This window comes from Pieris napi, chromosome 14 (genome assembly GCF_905475465.1).
Source record: "Pieris napi chromosome 14, ilPieNapi1.2, whole genome shotgun sequence".
NCBI lineage: Eukaryota > Metazoa > Arthropoda > Insecta > Lepidoptera > Pieridae > Pieris > Pieris napi.
In genome coordinates, this window is record NC_062247.1 from 7206669 (window position 1) to 7231053 (window position 24385).

Sequence of the window (24385 nt, forward strand, 5' to 3'; positions counted from 1 at the left end):
TTACATTATGGAATGTCATTATATTTTAACGTTATTATCTACAATTTGTTTCGAGGTTCAATTGATGACTTGAAATAAAATTTGCTTAATTATATACAATAGTTTGAGTTTGTATATTGTTGTTTTCACGCCATACACTTTCGAAACATATAATACTTCGCTACATTTCCACTGGAGTTAACTAACTACAAAAACAGAAAAGACATTTTCCAATGTAAAATAAATATATTTCAAATCAAATGTATGACATTTGATCTGTCGACAGGCTGATAAAAAATCTACTAACATTAAGAAAATTTATCAAAAATCGAACACATAACAGAAATTTAATTTACTATTTAAAACACAACGTCATTTTCACATTGCAGATTTAATTGTATTATTATTATTCATTAAGGTTAAGTTATTTTACTAGATTACATGATAATAATTTATATTCTTTATAAGAAAGTCAGCAAGAAACCTCATGCAATGGGAAAATGCACGAAAATCAACAGAGTTCATTGTTTCATAATAAGCTGATTGCCTATTTACGAATTATTATATAAAATAATTTTTTTGATTTTTTTAAATATTTCAAATTACTACTTTTAATTAGTACATACTATAAAACAAGTTGGAAGGTAGAAGACGCTTCTAGAACAAAATATAAATATAGGCTTACGAATGTAAGAGTTTACACCGAACTTATATAATACACATCGAAACGTAAGGTCCATAGCGCAGGCGCCCGTACAACAGTTTAACTTTAGTAAATATATCTATTCACAGCACTTAACCACATGTTAGTAACGATTTCACACAAAACAAGTCACAAATACACTCTGGTGTCGCCCCACCATTAAGTATAAATTGCATTGATATCAATAATTAGTATATTTACAACAAAATGTAGTCTATCATTAATTACAAGGACTCTTCGAAAGCAGCCATCAAGTCACTCTGCATGTTCATGTCTATTTGACCGGCCATCTGAAAAGACGTTGCTTTTATTATTGTCTATTGAAAGGTTTATCATAGTATTCCAACGAGCCAGGAAGTTATGTAGACTAGTTCCATCTAAAAGTTATTCAAAATGGTCAAAATACTTTCTACTCTCCTATCTTACAAAGTTCTTTTTCTGTACAACCAACGAAAGAACAGAAGACTGTTAATCCAATAGCTCACTCAATGACACAATATCCGCTTGAGCACTGTCAAAATGTCAAATATAAAGAATGGTTTGACAGCTATTGATGTTCAATTCAATGATGACCTTAGGTTTGTTGGTGCTCATAATTTATACTCACAGCTTCCCGCCTCCGTCTCTCCTGTTCCCTCTGGCGCAGGCGGTCTCGCTCGGAAGCAGGTGGCTTGTCCGGCGCCGCACTAGCGACGGCCGCGGCTGCGGCTGGAGGTGAACCACGCGCTACGGGAGACACGCTGGGCGACGAAACCTCGCCACTTTCGGGCTTTCGAGCGGCTTGTATGCCCCTGTAATTACGTCACCATATGAGCATAATGCTGTCAGCGTGGCTTAGCGGTTAACGCACATGGCGTATAACCCGGGAGTACTGAGTTCGATTCTTGGCAAGTAATCGGTTCGTTGTTAGACATAGAAGGCTCTTTGACCTGAGAAATTTATAAAAAAACACAGAAATTTATCTGCCCCATGCCATGCTCCGATACTAAACTTCAAACATGTGTGCCACAATTATTTCTGTAAGAATTTTTGTTACTGTATCTGAAAGCCCATAACCACCATTATCATATCGATGCATATACATAGCCCGAAGCCCCTAATGGGGCATGAGATGACACATTTCTGCGTCTCAATGAGCAATTTTTTTATAGGTGAACAGGGAAATTGCATACTGCCGTTAGATTATCAGGGTTATACGTCATGCTCATTACCAATTAAGCCACGGAGGCGATAAAATTACCTTGTGAAGGCTCCATTAATTGTCTTCGGTTGAAATCTGATAAAAGATAATTTGTTTCTATTAAAAATAAATAATACTACCCACGAAGACGTTCTTTTTGTCCTAATTTTGCTACGTCTGTGAGCTTATTTTCTTAAAAGTTATAGAGCAGACGATTGAATCATAGAAGTACCTTCTATGAGTGGTGAAACTATTAATCGGGTCAATCTCTAGTTCAATCACAATAAAAAAAACGCGCCATATTTCGTTTTACATTCTCACTTTGAAGTTGAAGCCATACAATAAACTAAAGAGTGTAACGATTCATAGATGGCATCACATAACATATAGTATGTAAGGAATGAGAGAACTGTAGTAATTCTTAATTGCGCGATATTTCATTTATTAGAGTTAATAACAGTCCAGCCATAACTATGTAAGCGCTGTCAAATTACAAAAAAAAAAATTAACTGTGACCTGAAATCCCACTACGGTTCTCTATCCGCAGACTCTAAAATTTTATAAGCTAATTATTATCAAATGCTTAGACAAATTTTAGTTTTATATTAATTTACCTCATTTTATCATCCTCTGGATGTCGTCTTTCTGTTTCTTGCCGTTGCCTTTCTCGTTCCGCCTGTTCTTTCTTTCTTAACTCCTGTTGTTCTATAAGTGCTCTTTGTCGATCAATCTTTTCACGAGCTTGTTTCTTGAAAGCCTATAATAAAAATACAATTATAAAAGTCTATAAGTATTTTATACTTCCCTGAAGTTTTTCTTGTATAGCAACTGCCTTGACAAATATTTTTTAGTCACTTACGGTATGTATCAGACATATATAATATGTAAGTAGTTATGATATTGAACGTAATGGATAGTGAATTTTAACACTTATTATATATATTATATTATATTCCCGGATTTTTATACTAAAAACAAGTTGTTATTGCTACGAGTCGTATGATTTTTCTATAAAACCAAGGAATTTGAAATTCACTATCAATGCATTATAGTGAAAATTTTGTGACAGAAGATTTTGGAAATTAAAAGTTAATATATATACCAGAGGAGGTGGTTAAAATAAAATGTCACACTTACTTGAAAACTGTCCATAACAGGTTTAGGTTTTACTTGATTATTTGTTCCAACTGGTGTTGGAACACTCTGAGGACTTCCCGCTTGCGCTAAGGACGACCACGACGAGGCATTTCTCAAATTCTGCTCCTGTTTCGTCTTAAACATTTGCGCGAGCGCTGCCCCTCTTTCCGTCATATTGTTTGTAACTACGCTGGGTACCCTCATGAGATCCTCGATGGGCTTGGGAGTGAGCAAGGGTTTTACATCTTCTTTCTTTATAACCGGTGGGACCGTGTTATTAGGCGCGCTAGGCATAACATTCATTTGGGCTTGAGCCGTAACCGGATGACTGTGTGGAGCCGAATAAATTGGATCGAAAATTGACGAGACATTCGGCGCCGTCGTGATACCGGCCAAGGTGGCGTTCACATCGGGCCTCGGCATCTCTCTTTCGTGCATACTCTTATCGACATATCCGTTGTGCGGTGGAGGAAGATGCATTTCATTTTTCATAGGCTCCGAAACGTGAGTCATATCTGTCAGTCCGCCGAGTTGAGCCATTAAGTTGTGATGCGACGTATCAGACATCATGGAAGGTTTGTTGTTCATGAAGTCGTCCAGACGCATGGACGACTCCGAGGCGCTGACGCTATCGTCCAAGGGAACCTCTGCTTGCAGACTTCTTTCGAGACTTGCCAAGGACCTTTCTATCGGATCGATATAGTGTGACGTGTCAACTTTATCGAGGCCGTTGCGAGGTTCCATTTTCAGAGGTTTAATATCGGGTTCGCGAACGATAGGGACGTTACAAGAGTCGGGTAAATTACTAATGGGAGGGTTAATTATTGGTTGGACAGGGGTAGTGAGGGGTGCAGAAGCTACGGGAGGGTTAATTTCAGGTGCTGGGGCAGGGGCCTGTTCCTCTTTCACTGGGGCGGGTGGCGCGGCCGGCTGTTCTGTGGCTACCGGTGGAGCTGATACCACAGGTGCTATGACGGGCGCGATTATCGGTTTCTGAAAATTAAAAAAAAAATAAGCATCTCGCCAGTTCTGTGTGTCTTATAAATATGAAGAGATATTTACAGGTTGTGATGATGGCAGCGGGTGTGGTTGCTTTTTTACTTTCTTCTTTGCCTGTTTTCCAATATTGGCACCTGTAAAGCAGTATCAGTAAATACATATTTGTATGTATTGATGTTTATATATTTTTTAATTCACGTATGTACTTACAGTTTTCAATGAAATATTTAGGATTTTAATCATTTATCCTAACTCTCAAGCTTTGATGTTCTGACACTGGTGCTTCGCGCGGAAAGGAAATCAAAAACAAATCTAATCTATGTTAACTATCGATATCGTTTTAATCTATGGAAACTTCGTGTTACGGGGTTTTAAGAAAAACAAGTTAAATTAATTGAAGTATTTACTTTAAGTTTTATTATATTAAGTTATATTATATACAAAGTTTTATTTCTATTAAAACTAAAAATTACAAGTCATGATAATCGATTGGATAAAACTTAATACAAAATCAGAAAAACATTGTGTATTTTTACATTCACTTTTAAAAACCTATATCAATACAAACAATTGTACCAAATATATTTTTACTTTATTCTTGTGTCATTTATCTTCAAATTCGTATATGCAATAGTTCTATACTAATTGAAGCTGTTGAAAAATTAAAACGAGAATAAAATATAAATAGGCAGAGGTGATATTTTAGGTATATACTATATCTATATATACTCCTTACGGTAAACCTACTGCAAATATACGAGTATATTTTGAAACTAACTACAAGTTGTCATCTCTGCCTTTTCATAATTTCTACTATTGCTAACTTATAAAAAAACCTCGACACTGAATAATTGTACTTCGATAAAATTTAAGTGCGCTAAAATTGATTTAACTCCTAATCATTATTGGGAATGTACAATCTTGAATATATGTATAAAATAAAAAAATACTGTAAAACCAATTTTAAAACATTATCTGGAGTTACCTTTATCTATACAATATATATACGCTCTTATGTATACTATATGATGACAGCTGCAATTTACAATTTAATGAACATAAACACAATTTTAAATAACCTAAAATATATCCTATTCTAAAGACACTTATGTGTAAGTTGGTTCTAACACTGAGTAGTGACGAAGTAAAAGTAAAAAAATATGTATAAAACAGAAAATCGTCTACATTTATATGATCATTATATAAACTCTTTAAATTATTATCCGCTAAATAAATAAAATCATCAATGTATCGTTAACAATAGCAAATTTATAAACATCTATGGGTCGTAGAGGCCCGTGTTACTGTCTACATCTTGAAGTATCGATCCTAACACTTTAGAATTATCTTGTGACAAAACGTAATTTGACAGTAAAATATAGAATTTATATAAGGTGTTTCAAAGTACAGGTTTTATAGAAACCCAATAATTATAAGAATAAAATTATGCAACTTATTGCACCGATCCTATCCTCCCTCCTTCAAAGAAAATCATTTTCACATAAATCTAAAAAACAGTAACCCAGCTGTAGTTGTTCAGTCCGCATCGACATAATAAATTGTTATTAACATTAAATGCATTAACTTATTGTATAATGTTTGCAAACAATTGGTGGAAGGAAGGAGGCCAGCTTTAAGTTCTCACAGTTGAATGTTCGACACGTAATTCGAGAGCAAGCATACAAAGTATTAAGCGTCACCAATAAACGATACCTTTTCATGGGCAAATTTTTAACTACAACATGTCACTCGTGAAATCCTCGTGGCAGAGGGCTAGTTGCTCGCCAGCTCCGTCCGTCCTTACACAATTGTTTGCATTACGTGTCGAGGCGCTCCTCGGGTCCGCTCTACTTCGTCCTACGTCCCACACTACGCCGCTATACACTTCACGGCGTAACACACACTAACAAGCTATTAGTAACCGTAACGGAAGTTTCCAATAGATAGTAAAGATATCGAAAGTTTAAGATGCAAATGAAATAACACCGGATTTAAGGACATGATATAGTTAAAAATATTAATGTGAAAAGGTATTTCCTATTGGTTTATTGAAGCGAAACCAAATAAACAATATTCCTTACCGGCACCAGTTACGAGTGTCAGCGAACACCAAAGCTGGCTTCTCCTCCTTACTGACTAACTACCTCAGTATGCCTAACGACCTTGTCTTTTGTTCGATTATTTCAAAGCGGATCGATAACATAAACGTTACCCTTTTCTATCACAGTAAAACATCGTTTCAGTTGATATAAAATAAAAATAACATCATCATCCACTTACTTTGTAAAAAAATGAAAAAATTATAAAGTAATTTTAAAACATATAAAGTCATCTAAAATACTTTTCAAATTCAATATAAGAACAATGCTACCGAAGTAGGCCATGCAAATTGATGTTAACCAAAAGACTTGTGGCAATGGTGGGTCTAATAAAAAATAAATATTAAAAAAGATCTTAACGTGGTCTACTACGCTACCCTAACATCAGTCGTACGAAACTACGACCAGAATCTGAGTGTGAGATGATATGAAATAATATTAACCCATTCTTAACATTCATACTGTCTCTTGATATTTAGGGACTAGAATAAAATATTGATAAAAAAGGACAATCTAACAACGATATCCATTCACATTCAGTCAATTTTTTAAAATACTGTGAGTCGATAGATCACACGTTTAAAGTAAACTGCCAATAACCTAAACCTATATTCGCTATCAGGCGTCGCAGGTTACGACGCGACGCTTTTTAAATGCAAACAAGAGCCATTACAGCCACAGGACTATGGTTTAAGAGGAACTCATTTATACAATATGTTGATAAGTTATTCATTGAACGTATACAATATTTTTTGTAAGTTCAAAAAATAAAACTATGAAGGGCAATACCACAAGTTAATTTCCGTAAATGAAAAAACTTGGGAAAACCTATAAAATCTTTATGTTCTTCCTATAGTATTTAATTCAAACCTAATATGGAAGAAATTAAAAGTGACCTGAAAACCCTATTTGAATAAATGAAAGTTTAAATTCACGTAATTTTTTAAGAGTTAAACCAAAGTCCGTGTGGCTCTATATTGTACTGATTGTACTGTGGTTGTCGACGTCTAACCTGCTTCGCTGTCGCTGCTGTCCGAGGATGAAGTGTCGGTGCTGGACGAAGAATTGGAGGAGTCTGATGAACTTGATGAAGAGGAGATGCCACCACCTAGGCCCTCCTTGCCATCTGAAATATATACACATTTTACAGTTTTGTTTTTTTTTCTCGTCGTATATCGCTCAGACATGGGGCTGACATCGTTATTTGCAGAATAGAAATGAACAGATGAATGTATTTTCAGACAAATTTGACAAGCACAAACTTGATGAATCTTCTGTAAATCTTTCTTTAATATGACAATTACAATGGACTTTGATTGTCAGGGAATTTGAAAGTTTCTGTTGATTTTGAGCCTTGGAACTGAATAAGGGACTATTTGTTAATTAATAGTAAATATAATTAGAAGTAACTATTGCGCACAGTAGTAATTTTTAGACTAAACGATCGATTTGTTTTTCCTATATTTATTCATAGAAATTATGTATTTGTGAAATATGTAATCAATACTAAAAGTCAACTTGAAAGTTGTGCTGTTTCACAATTAAACTTACCTTTTTTAGGTTGTTGTTTCTTATGTGATCCTAATTGCCCAGTGACGTCATGCAGTCTCTTCTCCAATTCCTGTTTCTTCTCAGCTATTTGTTCATCTTTAGATTTACCGGAAACCTTTCGATCTGGCAACAAATAAAACATACATTGCATTTTTTGAACTTATCAGGTGATTGTCTTAAAAAAATTTCAATACCAACTAAACAAAGTTTTAAAATATAAATAACAGTAAACAGTACTCCTAATTATAATAATAATTTTATTGATTAATAAAAGTGCGACAGTTAAAAGTTTATTTGTAGTATAAGTTGTTTTGCGTGCTAATGAATAGTAGTATTCTTACGTGTTTTTTTCCGAAGACACGAAGCGACATAGCTCTCGAGTTCCCTGAGTGTGGACGGTTTGAGAGTCTCGAAGTCTATTTCGATCTCGTCAGGATTCGAATCCCGCAACGAAGGCTCTCGACTTTGTATTATATGTACCACTTTACCCAGTTTGTCACCTGAAAGAGAATACAATTAATGAGTGGAAGAAAACATCTAGCATACTTTAAATTGAATTTAAATTTTATACACTGTAAAATAATTCCTATCTCATTTTCTACCACATTAAGTCTTATGAATTTATGTCTCTGTAAACATTATGACAATGATATGTAATAAAGTTTATTGAATATATATATTATTAATTTTTTCTTACCCGGGAGCTTGTTAATATCGAGCGAGAGCTGCCTCTTCTCGTCGTAGGACATGGGCTTAGCGAGATCCTCGTCGTCGGAGTCGGGCGGCGGGACGTGCGGCGCCGCGGTGGGCGTGGAGCTCTTCTTCTTGGCGGGTGGCGCCCCCCGCGAGCTGCCCTTGCCGGCGCCGCCGCCCCTTTTGCTGCCCGTCTTGCCGCGCACGGCTGACGCTGCAACATTCACTATACAACACTCACTCTCACAGCTTCATAGAAGGACGGTTCGTTTACGAGTACGGTTAATAAAACTGTAGAACATTAGATACTTCAAAGTAAGAAGTTTTATATAATATATTTAATATAAGTAAAACTGAGAATCGCTTATAAAATGTTTACATGATGGAATCTGGATTCACACCAAAAGTTGCAATTTTCTTTTTAAATTTAGTTTTTAATGAATATTGTATCAAGACCTCATTGTATCCAGTTATGAAATCAGAGAAATCGTGGCCCCTTATTAAATGAGAAAATAAAGCTGTTTCTCGTGTTAGCGAGCCTAAAAATAACATTAAAATTTCAAACAACTTATTATACAGACAAATAAGAACACTTACCCAAATTTTCTGCTATATTATTAACTTTAGTATAGGCGGGTACGGGGGTGGGTTTCGGCACGACACTATTGGTTATTGGCTTCTTCGGTTTGTCTTTTACTTTCTTTTTCGCCTTTTTCTTAGTGTTTGATTCTTCGACGAGTTTCTTCATCTTCTCTTGGAGAGCGAGTAATTCCTTCTCCAATACTTTGACTTTATTATTTCTTTCTTCTTCTGAATCGTCAGATTCAGAATCAGATTCGGAACCGGACTCCGAACTGGAGCCCGAACTTCCTTTGTCTATGTGAGGTACTACCGCATGAATCGGCTCATCTGGTATTTTCGCGTATCTGCAATAAAATTACATCAATTATTATGGATTCAAAATATTATGGCTAGTTCTTAACAAGTTACAATTTGTATGTTAATAACTCATTGCTCTAAAAACTGAAATTACCTCATTTCAAAAACATCCTGCAGTTTTCGCGCCATAGCGACCACGTCGTGATCGGGTGGGTTATATTTGTAACAGTTGGTAAATATTAAACGGACGTCCGTCGCGAATTCCGCTGCCGTTTTGTACGCTCTGTTGTCCATTTTCTGTTTCACCGTTCCGAGGTCCATAGGCTTCTTGATTATGTCAAAGTAGTCGTGTAGACCAAGTAGAACGGCATCCACAGGTTTATAGAACGGCCAGGCATAGCCCTAAAGTCAAATACGTACAAATAAATCATATTGTCTTTTGATTTGCGTAATGAATATCAGTTTATAACTCGTGTGGATCCGGGGAACACTTATTAGGCCACAAAAAATGTGACTTTTGATCAATTAATGTATATTAACTTTAAGTTATTTCCTACTGGCATTTTGACACATTGATAATAATAAATAGTATATGGAATCCTTTTGATAATTGCATTACTTAGCCTTTGAATGTATTTATTTGATCTAGATGAGCGAAATGTCGACGACATGAAATGTACTTACTGAGTGTTTCTTAGAGAATAATTCTTTTAGTATTTCATTGCAGCTCTTGAGCGCGTCGGATAGTTTCTCCTTGTTCTTGGCAAGTTGCGGCGTCCCGGCGTGATGAGACGCGCCGGCGCCGCCAACTCCCGGTGACACTCCGCCCATTTTGAACCCGTCATCGGCGACTCTACCGGCCTATAAATACGACCATACTTTCATTACTAAGTTATCACTTGACTAGCAAACACGACCCGCACATGTGCCATGTAGATTCTAAGGTGGTGTTATTTTTGACGAAAAGAAATGGGCCCTACAATCTCTGATCTCAATTTCTGTGTCTTCCGTGATCACTTATTTTTCTTCATGGACAGAAATCTGTTCCTGCCTGACAGAACTCTGTTTTCCTACACCCTATGAGTGTCAATTGTGCACATTGAAATAATTAAAAGAATTTGTGCACAACCACGAACGCACGACGTGTGTTAAGAGACGTACGCTCAAGTCACTAGGCTAACACTATTGATTTGGTATCATTGACAATATAATGTTTAGACTATGCTATAGGTTATCTTTAAAAGTTAGCCGCTGATTTTTAATGAGGTATAACGAACATGTTTTTTAGAGGTTACTTTTGAACTTCATAGCACTTTTAAACAATTAAGATAAGAGTTCTTACAAGACAATATTTTATTTGTATATAGTCAGACTGCAGACATAATAAATGTGGTGGTTCCTTATATGATTTTTAACAACATGTATCCGTTTTGAAGTCACATGATTTTAGCTGAAATAAATGTATTAAAAATTATTTCATTTTATTAAAGTTATACCATACCTTTTTCTGTCTCCCACTTTCCCTTCTTGTGGAGATTTTGGCTGGCTTAGGTCCACCTTGTTGGTCGATAGTGGGCGTTGTGTAACCACCTTCAAAGGAACTTCCCATGGGCGTTGTTGTATCCGCTTTTCTCTTAACACCCTTTTTGACCTATGTACAATAAATATACAAATTATTTGGGCAAATTGCTGTGTTGGACTCCTCAATTTTATTATCATATTTATAGTTGACTTCATAATATAGTTTATAATTTTTGCAAGAAAGGCACTTCGGTTATTGCTACCAAAGCATTCTAATTTAAATTATTTGCTGCCTGGATTTCATGCCATCTTAAGTATTCAAGAACTTACTCCAAAAAAGGCATATAATAGAAAATAATACCTTTGCTGGTTGCGTCTGCGACAAGGTGACCGCAGGCATGGTTTGGACAGGTGGGGCGGCCGCTTGGCTCACGTGAAAGTTAGAGGGTTGCGTCGCCATCTATGGAGGTCACACATTTTAGGCATGTGTACTATGTAATATTCTATTATAAGCTTTTACTTGTTTTAAATAGTGTAATTGAAATATTACAACTCAAAACTTTAAAATTATTCATATAATGTTTAGCGATAAATCAAAAACCCCGTCATAAGGTTTTGGGTAGAGGCAATATAAAGTAACCTGTTGCGGCAATCCAGCGTGCGTAGCGGGCGGCGTAGGGGGCGCGGCTAGTGTAGGTGTGGTGGTGGTGTTGGTTGAACCCACGAAGGCCGGAAGAGGCGTCGACGGCACTGCCTTGACCGGCGTGGCCCGCGGGCCTGGGACAATCGGCGCCACACTCGAGCTGGAACGCTTCTTCACGCTCTTTGCGCTGTTCGATGGCACTTCAATCTCTTTCTCCTCCTTGTCCATTTGTGCTATCTGCATACAATTATTGAGTCATTTTAACAACCAGTTATTAAGCAGTAACCTGTTTATACCTATTGCACATAAATAAATCTGATGATAATAAAAAATGTGATCAATATAATCTATATTCTGTATATTATTGAAGACTTACCCGATTAAGGAACAATTTTTCTAAAGTTTGCGCCATAACAACCACATCCTCCCCAGGTTTGTTGTAGATATAGCAATTTGTGAACATAGTATTGAAATCTTGAATACATTCTTGAGCCGAGTAGTAATAATTTGATTCCAATCTCTTTTTAACAGTTCCCAAATCCATAGGCTTCTTAATAATCTTATGGTAGTCCTAAAAAAATTAAATTGTTTTGGTATGCTATTGTTATACACTTATATTTAAAATTTAACTAAATTTGCACACAGCATTTTACATTTTTAACTCCAAAAAACGACATACACGATAATTATAAGATCAGTAAAGCACCCGAGTTTGAAAAACTTACTGGGAGGTTCAATTTCTTAGCGTCTACAGGTTGATGGAAAGGCCATGCGAATTTATGTTTCCACACGGCCTTAATAACATTTTTCTGAAGGAACTGAAGTTGATTAGTAACTCGTCCCTGGCGACGCGGAGACTCTTCCGATGGCGCTCCATTTACGGGCTCCACCGCTGGCTAAAATATAATAATTTTATTATATAATCATGTTTTTTTTAACAACTTGAATTTGAATTAGCTCTTTACTTACAGTACTTGTAGTGGCGAGTGGATCAACTGCCTGCTGCATTGTGCTGGAATCAGCAATCTACCTGCCAAAATGATGCATCAACTATAGAGTCCATCTACAAAATAATGTTCCTATGAAAAACAAATCACACTCACCTCAATTGTAACAAGAGGCTCATCCAATTTCTGGCTAAGAGGCATCAGCTATATCCTCTTATTACATTAAACCTTTCTATCATAATAATTTTTGGTGCGCTTGCACCTAATTGTATCTTACTCTATGCATTAATAAATACTTCACCTAAAATCGTAAACAATTTGTTAACATTTTTAAAATGGACAAAGATAGATATTAAAATTTTATTAAGTTTACCATTTAATCAGCTGATGTTCTGAACCTTCCGTCTGGATCTCAATAGTGATTAATGACACCCAGAATCTGTTAAGATAGGTAAAATTGTCTTATAAAATATATAAACAAAAAGTGTTATAAAAACATGGATATATAGGCTCCTTAGAATAATTTTTAAGAAATATTTTCAAATATCTGTTACAAGCTAGAGATATCAATCAATCCTAAAAATACAGTACAAATTGTAAATTTTTATTTAAGAAATGGTCTCATTATTTTTCTAGTGTTGTAATTTTACATATGCCCTTATTAAGTTCTAAATTCAGTTTTTTATTACAAAAATCGTATACACTTTTAATTACTTTATTTGTAGCTCCTGTGCACTTATAAATTGAACATATAATTAATGAAATGATAATTAAAAACCGAATGAAAAATTTTAACAAATTAATAGCATTGATGAATTTATAAAATAATGGTTAAGCCAGATAAAAACAAAGACAATAAAGATGATCTTAGTTATATAAAACATAAAGAACATGGAACTACAATAGGATTTTCTATACATTAAGACTTTATTCCAAAGAAACATTTCATTTTGAGGGAATTGACAATATTAAAATAATTGTTTATATCATGTATCTGGTATGTAATAAAATGTTCAGAAAGGGTGCTCCCCAAACTTTGAAAGCAGGGGTTTTGGACATATGAAAATGACAATACATGAAAGCATTATCAATATTGTCACTGAGAAACCTGCCTTGAACAAAAAATTTCTGTTACTAGAGTAACAACAAAGATATGCAAACAAAAAATTCCAATAGGCGGATATTCTGGGCACAAATTTAAGTTACGCATGAAAAATAAGTAAATAATCAAATTTAAAATTAATTAATTAAATTTTGAACTTATTTATTAATATATTTGTTTGTATTGCAATGTATAGGAATAATAAGAGAAAAAAAGGAATGAACATAAAGATAAATTACTAAAAGGTGAAAATAGATAAGGTTAAAGAGGAAACAAGATTTTAGGAAATTAAGAAACTGCCTACTTACATATTTATTTTAAGGATCTTTAAATGGATAAGTTGTATCTTAGGTTTTTAATCACCACCAGCAATTAATTGTATTCTTTTTAACCACACGTAACTATTACTATCTTCTTAAATAGTTTGTGACTGTTGCATACTATACATTTTTTAAATTATATTTAGTCTAAACTACTTATAATATTAATAGTAGTTAACGAGTTAACAAAATATATATTAATATTAAAATGCTAAGAGAATTTTATCGGTAGCTGATAAATGTTTAAGTTATGAACCCAAAGATATTCCCATATAAAGTTCTGTGGAGAGTACTCACCACGGCTCAGTGAAATTAAGCATTGCTGATGACAGTGATTAAAAAGGATGAAAAAAGTTGACGTTGTTTTTGGTTATAGAAGCATTTTGATAGCATAGTTTAATTTCTTATTGCAGTTAACTCAATTAGTATATTTTGTTTTTAAATAAATGTTTTAATGCTGGACGGGATGGTTTTCTGCAATGTTGAAAGACTACTAGATTGCCACTGCAGCATACTGCTGTTATATCATTATGTATATAAATTAATAAGCTAGCTGTTTTTTGTATGGTAATTTAAAGTGTCACCCTAATAGAAATTGTAATATTTGTCTGCTACATATATTCAGGTAAAGTAATATAAAGAAGAATCTAATATATAAGTTAATTTGTATCCCCTTAATATTTTTAAGGAAACTAGGTTTCTATGCAACACTTTGCACAATAAAATCAATCTCATACAATTTATACTTTTAAATATCCATTCTTAACCTTCTAAAGTCCAGACATATTTTGGCTATTAAGTATTACAGGATTGTACTAAACTCTTAAATTTAACAATAATTGAGGTTTAATATAAGTGAGGATAATTTTAGGACCAACATAACCTTAAATGTTATAAGTATATTTAAAAAAAATACAATGATCTATACAGCTTCCCAGAACTCTTGCGTCTTGGTGCCCTAACAGTAAAGGTAAGCACCATGCATTCCAAGCATCTAGAAACTTCTTTGATTCTACTGACTCTACAAAGTAAAGCTTTTAAGGAAATAAGGGTCTATGTAGTAATAAAAGTTAATTTTAGTGTTTAAAAATAATTGTATTTCGACATAAATGAATGCAACAATATTAAAACGAAGTTTTTGGAAATTATAGTCGCTAGTTACGCTAGGTACTTACTCAAATTTCTGATACTCGCTAATATAAACAAATAACTGAAGCAAACAAAATTCAACAGGAAATATGATAAATAAAAATATTTTAAGATTATTAAGCGTTTGATTGATCTAGAAACAGTAAAAGAAAATTCACAAAATTGTCCTAAGGAGGCCATGAACAAAATTACAAATACTGGTGAGTATTATTATCATGCAGTTGTATATTTTATACACAAAGAAAAACCTAACATAATTTTGTATAAATAGCATAAAAATACATCGTTATTTGCCTTAAAAAAGCTTAAAATTAAGGAAAAAGACTTACGAAGGTATATTAACGCCAATATGGCGGATGAACTAAAAATACGATGTCCGAGATACTTCTAAAAAGGGGTTTTCTAACGATTTTCTCAATTTTACTAAACACTTCACTTTGGATGAAGTTCATAGTCCTTAATTTAACTAATTAATTCATTGCATTAAAACAACAATTCACACAGTCCTTTTTAAATCATAAAAAGCACAACACGAACTCGTAAAGGAACAAACGAGTTTCAGACATGGCCGCCAAGCGCGAAGCAAGTGTTGAGCGTCTTTCGTCATATTATCTAACATTCAACATTCACTATTTAATTCTGTAAATAAAAATAATATGATAATTTTGTATTAAAAAGTACATAAAATGTATTATTTTGGTTAATTATGGCCGATGACATACGTTTGCGTAGAAATAATACGATTCATTTATTTAGATTTTAGAACGTAATAATTCAATTTCTATGTTTGCATTTTTCGCCATTAAGTGTTACCAGTTGCAACCCATCTGTGTTCCCTATTCTGTTATTTGCAGTTTCCATGATTCGGCCAGTTAGATTTAAATGTTACAAATATTTTATATTGTAAAATATTTTGTGTTGGGTATGCTAACCTAATTCCAAAAGCTAAAATATCGATTAAGATCTCGTAAATTTGACAAAATGTGTTTCTAATTTTGCTGCAACCAATTAATGCGAACTACTGATAAATCATCATCAATATTTTCTTATTCATAAATAAGTAGAGTTAAAGTATTTAAATTTTGTAGATTATTATAGTAATTTCCGGAGTTTTGGAAACCCGTATCGATAATTACTAAAGAAGGAAAAAATGCGACAAATACTTCGAGTAAATTGTGACTCCGGGTAAGAAACGACCGCATTACAAAAAAAATATCTAGACAACTTTGACATTGGAGTGATTCGACAGAAATTTCATTTTTATTTTGTGAGAAAAGAATTGCTGAATCATTAAATTGCGCTTAGAATTTAAAAAAAGACAGACTTTCCAGGAAGGAAACAACCTTACAAAGAATATTAAGAAGAATGGATTTTAGTTTCCAACGTTGCCAATCGAAATGGAAAGTGTTGATGGAACAATACGACAAAAGGGCTTGGCGTACCAGATACATAAAAAGAATGAAAAAAAAATCGAAACGTTGACAGTCGGTCTATCGTATGCTTGGAGTTTGGACAAACGATAATTATGTTCATCACACAAACCACGCTAAAAGATTTTGCCGTCTACGGGCAAAGTAAATAAAAAGAAGAATATTGGTTACTGAGTCTATGAAATCGTTATATAATTGGTCACGCAGGCTTTAAAAACAGCTTAGTAGAAAACGCTTATTTTTTTATCACAATCCAAATCATCTGATTATCATCGTGACATGAACGCAACAATATTTTTAAAGTGCATGAAAGAAAAAGTAAAACCAAGCCCTTACCGCTGCACTCAAATTATCAAAGCTCCAACAATATCCAGCTTAAAATCTGATATACAAGAATAATATAACATAAGTGAACCGAACATAAACCACAAGATCGCAAAATTACCATCTTATCATTGCGATGTAAATCCAATCGAAAAAAATATGAAGCCTAATGAAAAGAAAAGTTGCGGAAAAGAATGTTGCTCAAAATGCAAAAAATACTAGAATTAACATAAGCAGCTTCTACGAAAATGAAATGAAACATGAGGAATGTCTAGTAAACGAATATTTCAAAAATTATAGGTTTATGATGATGTAGAAAAATACCGATTTTGATATCGCCGAAAAGCGATAGCGTATGTCAGGCATTAAACTGTACATCCATAATTTATAATTTGCAATAGTTAACATAATATAAATACATGAGAGAATTATAAGTTATCACCCTCACTCTACTCGTAAACGCAAAATTTAATTTCTTGTAAAGCTTTTATTAATCGAAAATAAAGTATGGGTAGGTAATTGAAGAATATTATGTTGGTAACTGAAATAAGAGAAATCCTTTAATGAATATAAGTTTTTAATAATATAAAATTAATAGTAAAATTTGTTTTGGTTACATTAGATACATTGACAAAGACACTGACAATGACATCAGCTTAAGGCTGATAGTTTCAAGCAAGAAGTGTACATCATTCTCCCGCACTATTTAAAAAAAACCTTTTAAAAATTCTGGTGTTTTACGAACGCGGCCACATCTACGAAGTGTTGGCTCCGGCGGTGGTGTTGAAGGTAAATCGGTCTCTAGCTCTCTGCTATTATCAAGTACCACATGTCCCGTCTCATTAGATGAAGGAATCTCCAAGTTTTGGTCTTCTGTTCCCGGAAGTGGTTCTGTGAAGGTGCGTACGGATCGGCTCGCGCTCGAGTTGGCTCGCGCGGTACGCGTACCCCAAGAGTGAACGCGTAGCTGCAGGTATGAACTAGGCGTTCCGAATACGCGTAAACTGAGTACGCGTACCAGGGTACGCGCAATCCGTACGTCCCTTGACGATATGATAATCAGTAGTGTGTTCACTATCTATTCGCAGATTTACCCTTTTAGTTTTGAACCCATTGGTGCTAGATGACGATTCAACACCATTGTTTCTCGGCCATCTGGGAACAGAATGCATGAAAAATCAGGATTGATGTGTTTGATACACAACAAACTCTTCTACTAATGGCTGATATTTATTTGTACGATTAAATTTCTTCATCAAGACTCCAGAATTTGTAAGCCACGATGGAACAGACGTACCGTTAGTAGATCTTCGTGGGTGTCTAAACATTATTTCATGTGGAGTGCAATTTATGGCTGTAAAAAGTAATGATTGAATTGAATGTAAGGCTTGTGGTAATACTTGCTCCCAATGTTCTACCGAAAGATTCTTCGCCTTCAGTGCCAAAGAATCGTTCTCCAGTTGTACTAGTGACAATACCTCGAACATGTTAAAAATCTTGTGCTTCGGCAGAAAGAAATGCTGTTCCGCGATCTGAATGAACGTAAGAAGGCATGCCGATTATCATTTACAAGTTATGGTGTTTAATTACTGTTTTCGAGCTTATATCTGAGCATAGGAAAGCAAACGGGAAACGTGAAAATTCGTCAATCACGGTAAAATATATGAATTTGTTGTAATTGTTTGTTGGAACTGGTCCTTTAAAATCTATGCTAAGGCGTTCAAAAGCAGCCGTCGCTTTAACAAGTTTACTCTGGTCAGCAAAGGTATTTGATGCACAGGTCATCGGCGTATTGGGAGAGCGATATTATTGAATCGAAGGCCTTCGGAAGATCCGTCAGGACCATGCCTACACTTTCCCTCGCTTCCAGTGCGTAAGTAATGAACTTGCTGGTGCGAAGGATCTGTGTGCCTGTGCCTTTGTTCTTGGTAAAGGCATGTTGGAACGGCGGTTGTAGTCTGTCGGCCGTCTGTCTCAGGCGCGACAAGAGCAGGCGTTCGTATAGTTTACCCATGATGTTTAGGAGAGTGATGGGTCGGTACGATTTGGCTTTGTGTAGGAAGATACACTCCCCAATTTTCCATCTGTTGGGATAATAACCTGTCAGTAACAGGTAGTCTGCTATCACTTTGTACCCGATGAGGAAAGGATTGCCTCCGAGTAACCAGCTGCCCACTGTAGTATTTTCCGAACCAATTCGACTTTGGGTCCTTTAGGGTAAGAGCGTACCAATTTCAAAGGCCGGCAACGCACAGGCGAATCTTCTGGTAGTGTGCGTATCTATGGGCGCGCACAAACATGTAAGCTTCCTGTCCGTTTGTTGTCTCCCGTATTATATAAAAAAACTCGTAGGATTTAATAGGTATACCAAAATATGTTGAGGCATTTAAATTTTTCAAATTACGCCATTTTATAAATCTTTAGCTATAAACGCATTCGATAAACTTTCGGACGCTGCGGCGCCCACAGAAAAGATTTACAGGCACTGTATGCCCTAGTAATCAAAACTATTTAGATTTGTAAATTAATAGGCACTATTCGAATGTAAAAGAAGGCATTTAAATAAATAAGGGTTAATAATAAATAAATAAAATTATTTGATGTTTTTAAGACTACATGGGGGTCTAGCCATATTGGTGTCGAAAAGTATTCTACATACACTACCGCTTTTGCGTAATTGTACTGTCGAAAACGCTTCGCTCGTAGCCAAGAGGCATGTCGATACATTACCGCAAAGTCGACAGCGTAGATGCGAGCTGCTGTTCGTAGCACCTTATTCCGTCATATTGTCTCTGGATTAAATGTATTCCTAATGTCACTTTTAAAAACAAATAAAAGTTAAAACTTTATGGTAGGGGAGCCCAAGAGGGGATTTCGGGATTTACTAAAGCGCGGCAGATTAATATATAGGGGGATACCTTGTACCCGGTTAAGTACCTCCACAAAATATGAGGCCCATATATAAGGCCGCACGTGAAGGAGACAGGATCAGTTTAGTAAAAAAAAATTGACCATCAGAAATTCCCGAGCGCGTCAGATTAAGGTAGGGTGAGTTAATTACATCCTAAAAAGTGTATATTCCACTAATCTGACAATTTGAGAGTGACGGAAAAAAAGGGGAGGGCAACAAAGTTGTAAAAAAAAAACGTCATCTCGACATTCTCGAGCGTAGCTAATTTTTTTTTTATTTTGAAGGAAATAATGAAAAATATATAATCTGACGATTTCCGCAAGCCGAAATAACAAAAATTCGTCGATAAAGTTAAATGCGTGCAGCTGCGTGATGCCTACATTTCCTTAAACCGATCGGAATCTACTAAACGGCGTTCTAAATATTTCCCTCAAAATTACATTTCCTGTGAATTTGAACCGATTCGGACCGATAGATTTTGAGAAATTTTGAAAAATCTTAAAAAAATAAGAAATATTTTTTTTAAAGTGGTTTCTTTATCGATCAACTTCAAAAACTAATCCGCCTTTGAGCTTGAAAAACCACGTCGATCGCCACCAAGCTGGTCAAAAGCGGTTGATTCGTTCGAGAGATACCGTACACGAAAGAAACCCGAAAAAGTGTTTTTTCGGGATTACTCCGAAATTTGTGGTTCGATCAATTAAAATTGCAAAATGACTTATGAGGATGATAAAACTGCGTCGAATGCCGCCAACCGCGTGAAAATTGCTTGATCCATTCAAAAGTTATTGCGGTTTGAAAATTCCAAAAATAGTGTTCTATGAAACTTCTATCAGACTTTCGAGCTTGGAGAGCTCAAATGCATAGAAATGTTATTTCTTTGAACTCAGCGAGCTCAAAATATCAATTTTAAGCGCCCAGGAATGGAATTAGCGGGAAGTTGCAGGGATGGCCCTTTAGGTGAACCGTTTTTCTATTTTTTTTTTGTCAGATCAGGCGAATCCCTCTAGATAATCGTCAGATTATGAGACAGTACGTTTAGAACATAAAGATGAACCACATATATCTTAATCTGACGCGCTTGAGTATTTCAAAATTGCGTTTTTTTTTTGCAAATTAAGAAAATGGCTGTGGGTTTGCGTCCCATCGAAATCGTCAGATTAGTGAATAAGAGCTTTTTTTTGGTGCACTTAACACTCCCTTAGAAAATCTGACGCGCTCGATAAAATTTTTTTTTTTTAAATTTTCAACCCTTAAATACAACCACCCGCATCATGCAAACGATCAGATTAACATACGTACATTATTAAAAATACGTAGGGCATAGATGCTATCAATATCTGACGCGCTCGAGGATGTCCATGCAACAGTTTTTTTTTACATATTTAACTATCTATAGCCGCTTCCCCCACCGATGAAAAGGAATTTATCATATAACATTTTTTTCTTCTTTTTATCTAAGCTTTGCATCCCAATAGGTCTCTACGACGCTCGAGTAAATCCCCATTTAGCATCGTGGGCTCCCCTACCATTACAATATTATTGTAAATTTGCAATTGGAAGCTGCAAAAGAGACATTAGAATGTCAGCAAGGTCGGAACAATTTTCGATTTAAGTGGAATTTACGGAAGGTGCAAAGTGAATATATAAATTTAATTGCATGTTTAAATTAATTATGGTTTTTTCCATGTTTTGTCAGAAATTTAAGGCTACAAATAAATACAATATTTTGAAATTGCATAATCGCGATATCTAATAATTAGTAGTACTCATACTTTGATATTTTTAGGATTTGACCTCACAACTAATCTGCAAAATGAAGAAGCAATATATTTTGTTACCGGTTAGAAGAAACAATAGAAATAGTATTGTGGATTGATAAATAAAGATTGAAAATAAGGTTGACTAGAATTTGATAAAGTCCAAGGAATTAAAAAACAATAGAAAAAAAACGTAGACTAGTGTGAACACTGAAATTAGAGTTTGATTTAAGCTTTAATTAGGTTTGGTGTTTGTGCTTGAACATTTTTAATGTCAATTTGAAAGCAGTTTTGTATATAAGTGTAGATTTTATAAGTGATTTCCTACTAGTTAATATGTAAATGCAAAATCTTTTTAAGTAAGAAATGAATAAATATTGTATGTTGTGTATTTGTCAGTTTTATTTTTGGTAATTTACCTATGTCTTCTTTTGTAGGACAAGCCATTAAAGTGGTTCACAATATTAGTTTATTTTACAAGAATATACAGATAATGTATATATGAATGACCCGTACCTACTAATAGTTAGGAATATTAAACAAACAGGTAGCAAAATAAAAATGTTTCAGTTATGGTTATTTTTTATTAAAATAAGGCACCAAATATCTTCCTTAACATAATGCAGTCTACATAGAAAAATAAGCATATGTAACAACTTATTAAACAATGCAGACATTACTACTGAACACACAGGTGCACCAAATTAAATGCATTACTACCTAATGTAGATTTATAGATATAGATATTCATATTTATATATGTAGATAATTAACTAATAAAAAACTAAAAATAGTGATTGTTTCCTTAACACAACAATTGTAAATAATAATAGTTATTGTAAAGATATAATTCTTCCCAAAATCTACAAATGCAGTTTGTTTATAATAATATCTCATTAACATTCAAACTGCTGAACTTATTAAGATTAAATGTGGACGAACATAGTTTCAGTTACTGTTTCCTGTTCTTGAGGTAATGTTACTTAACCAACCATTATTTCATACTCTACTTGTCATATTTTTTACATTATTCATAAAATGCTTCATTCCTCATCATCAAATTAATTTTCAGGTAGGTACATAATATAACACTTAAATTAATTAAAAGATAAGATTTTAATAAAACTTGTCCATTTGTGGTTTTTTAATATATTTATAGTTGTCTTATTAGCTTCTGTTTTTCTGAAAATAAAATATTTTAGTTAGTACTTTGATCAAATAGAAAACTGACAAATTAAACTGTAAGATCGGTCCAAGGTTTTTAATAACCAAACAATGTCAGTAACTCCCAAGGGACTTGAATTCATACTTCTCATTCATTAACAATATTATAATAACTTAGTTTATTAACTTAGTAAATAATTAAAGAAAATATCTGCTTACCATTACTTAGTATTGCTCACTAGATTTTATATTTCCAAAGTTCATGAAGTATAAGTCCACTTTATTTGATTAATTTAAATCAATATTATATCATTGGCTTCTATTATAATTACAATAAAATATATTTACAACTTCTAATTATGTTCATTAGTGACTGCTTTCTCATCTGAAATATACAAATAAAACGTATAATCATTTTACTTTGTGATTACATAGTTAAGCAATTTTATATTAAGCAATAACCATTTAATATTAAGCAATATTAAATGGTATATGTATTTTTCAAATTAAAGAACAATTTCATGAACTTACATGCAATATAAATATCAATAAAAGATATCCAATATAAACAGGATTTACCTCTACTAATTTGCTGATTTATCTGTGTCTATTATGTTATCCTCGCATTGATTCATAGAAAAACTAAAACTCTTATCTTAAAAATATTAATTCTAGTATAAATTATTATAATTACACGAGAACGTTAAAAAACGACAGATAACAAATTAAAACCATTTCGTTAAAACGTCCAAAATATGAGATGTTTTTAAAACGGTAGTCATTAAAGATGGCAATAGTTGTACTGAATTATTGCAAACAGCAGCTTTTGAGATCACGCTAAAACATGGCGGAGAAACGCCGTTTTTTCTACACTGCCGAAACATTAATTGGCCGTTGGCTACCGAATAGCGTAAGCGTTAATGTGTGTCTTTTCGTAGCACTGTCATGGGCCATGGCGTCGCTTATTGTATCCCGACTCACGCCTTTAGGGCCTAGGCTACCGACTGTCGACCAGGGTTCACAACCTGAAGCCAGGCAGTTATCGTACCAGGGCCGTAAAATTATCGTATATGTGATCCATATACGATAAATTATCGTACAGTCAGGAAAATGACTAAAAATACTTTAAAAATCATATGAAACGTGAAAATAAAATGTTGCAAACGATTTATAGTTTAAATCTTGTAAACTTGTGTTTTTCAAATTGAAAAAAATAATACTTAAAAAAGAATAAACTTAATTCAATCTCTTCCGTCAAAGAGGAACAAAAATACGCAATATTTTCTCGTTGAACAATATGGTGTTCGCTCTAAGTGATATACCTATTGTCCGTAAACATCGCATATTATTTTTATCACTTAAAATTCGTTAGGTATTAAAATGTTATCGAAGACTTCCAAATCTGCGTCACCATACAAATCGTGAATTTTTTGGCTGTGCATTCTGATGCGTTTTTGTGTTTGTACATTAACGCTTTGTTCATCTGCTGTAGTTGCCTTGTGACAGCATAAGTTCCTAGTAGAAAAATAAGCCAATAGATGGCACTGACACTAAAAACTGTAATTGTTATTGGGCTATCTCTGTAATCATCAAATTTTTTATCAGACTGGAAATTATCGTAAAATCTGCGTACGATAGTCATGTACCATCGTACATCGTACGTAGTTATGAAATTATCGCAAATGTACGATAATTATCGTACGGTTGTGAACCCTGCTGTCGACACGAGCTGTCATTTTCATACAAATTTAGTTTTCGACTTTCTACATACACTACTGTTAAGCCATCTTGGCTAGACCCCCTGGTATGCTTATGCTAGTTTGTTTGTTGTAGGTATTTGCATTTTGCAGACTCTATTTACTTTTGTCTTTGACATGTTGTTGTAGGCTAGTAA

The 24385-nt window shown here is 34.2% G+C and overlaps 1 protein-coding gene across 8 annotated transcripts; it reads right to left on the reverse strand.

Moving 5' to 3' along the window:
* Nucleotides 1-15755, reverse strand: LOC125056316 (bromodomain-containing protein 3-like). 8 transcript variants are annotated; one of them, XM_047659352.1, is made up of 23 exons: nucleotides 15625-15755; nucleotides 15232-15541; nucleotides 12705-12770; nucleotides 12488-12632; nucleotides 12354-12410; nucleotides 12110-12280; nucleotides 11761-11955; nucleotides 11382-11621; nucleotides 11103-11201; nucleotides 10722-10871; nucleotides 9905-10081; nucleotides 9375-9622; nucleotides 8939-9267; nucleotides 8346-8555; nucleotides 7990-8148; nucleotides 7649-7771; nucleotides 7110-7223; nucleotides 4062-4132; nucleotides 3000-3992; nucleotides 2477-2619; nucleotides 1923-1958; nucleotides 1290-1473; nucleotides 1-972 (listed from the first exon to the last, which is right to left on the reverse strand). In XM_047659352.1, the coding sequence occupies exons 4-23, from the start codon at nucleotides 12530-12532 to the stop codon at nucleotides 907-909; spliced, it is 3810 nt and encodes a 1269-aa protein (XP_047515308.1). In that variant the 5' UTR covers nucleotides 12533-12632; nucleotides 12705-12770; nucleotides 15232-15541; nucleotides 15625-15755; the 3' UTR covers nucleotides 1-906. The 8 variants fall into 8 exon arrangements, with proteins under 8 accessions (XP_047515308.1, XP_047515307.1, XP_047515313.1 ...); XM_047659351.1 differs by having other exon boundaries at nucleotides 8346-8567; XM_047659357.1 differs by having other exon boundaries at nucleotides 8346-8567; nucleotides 12354-12414.
* Nucleotides 15756-24385: the final 8630 nt, after the last annotated feature.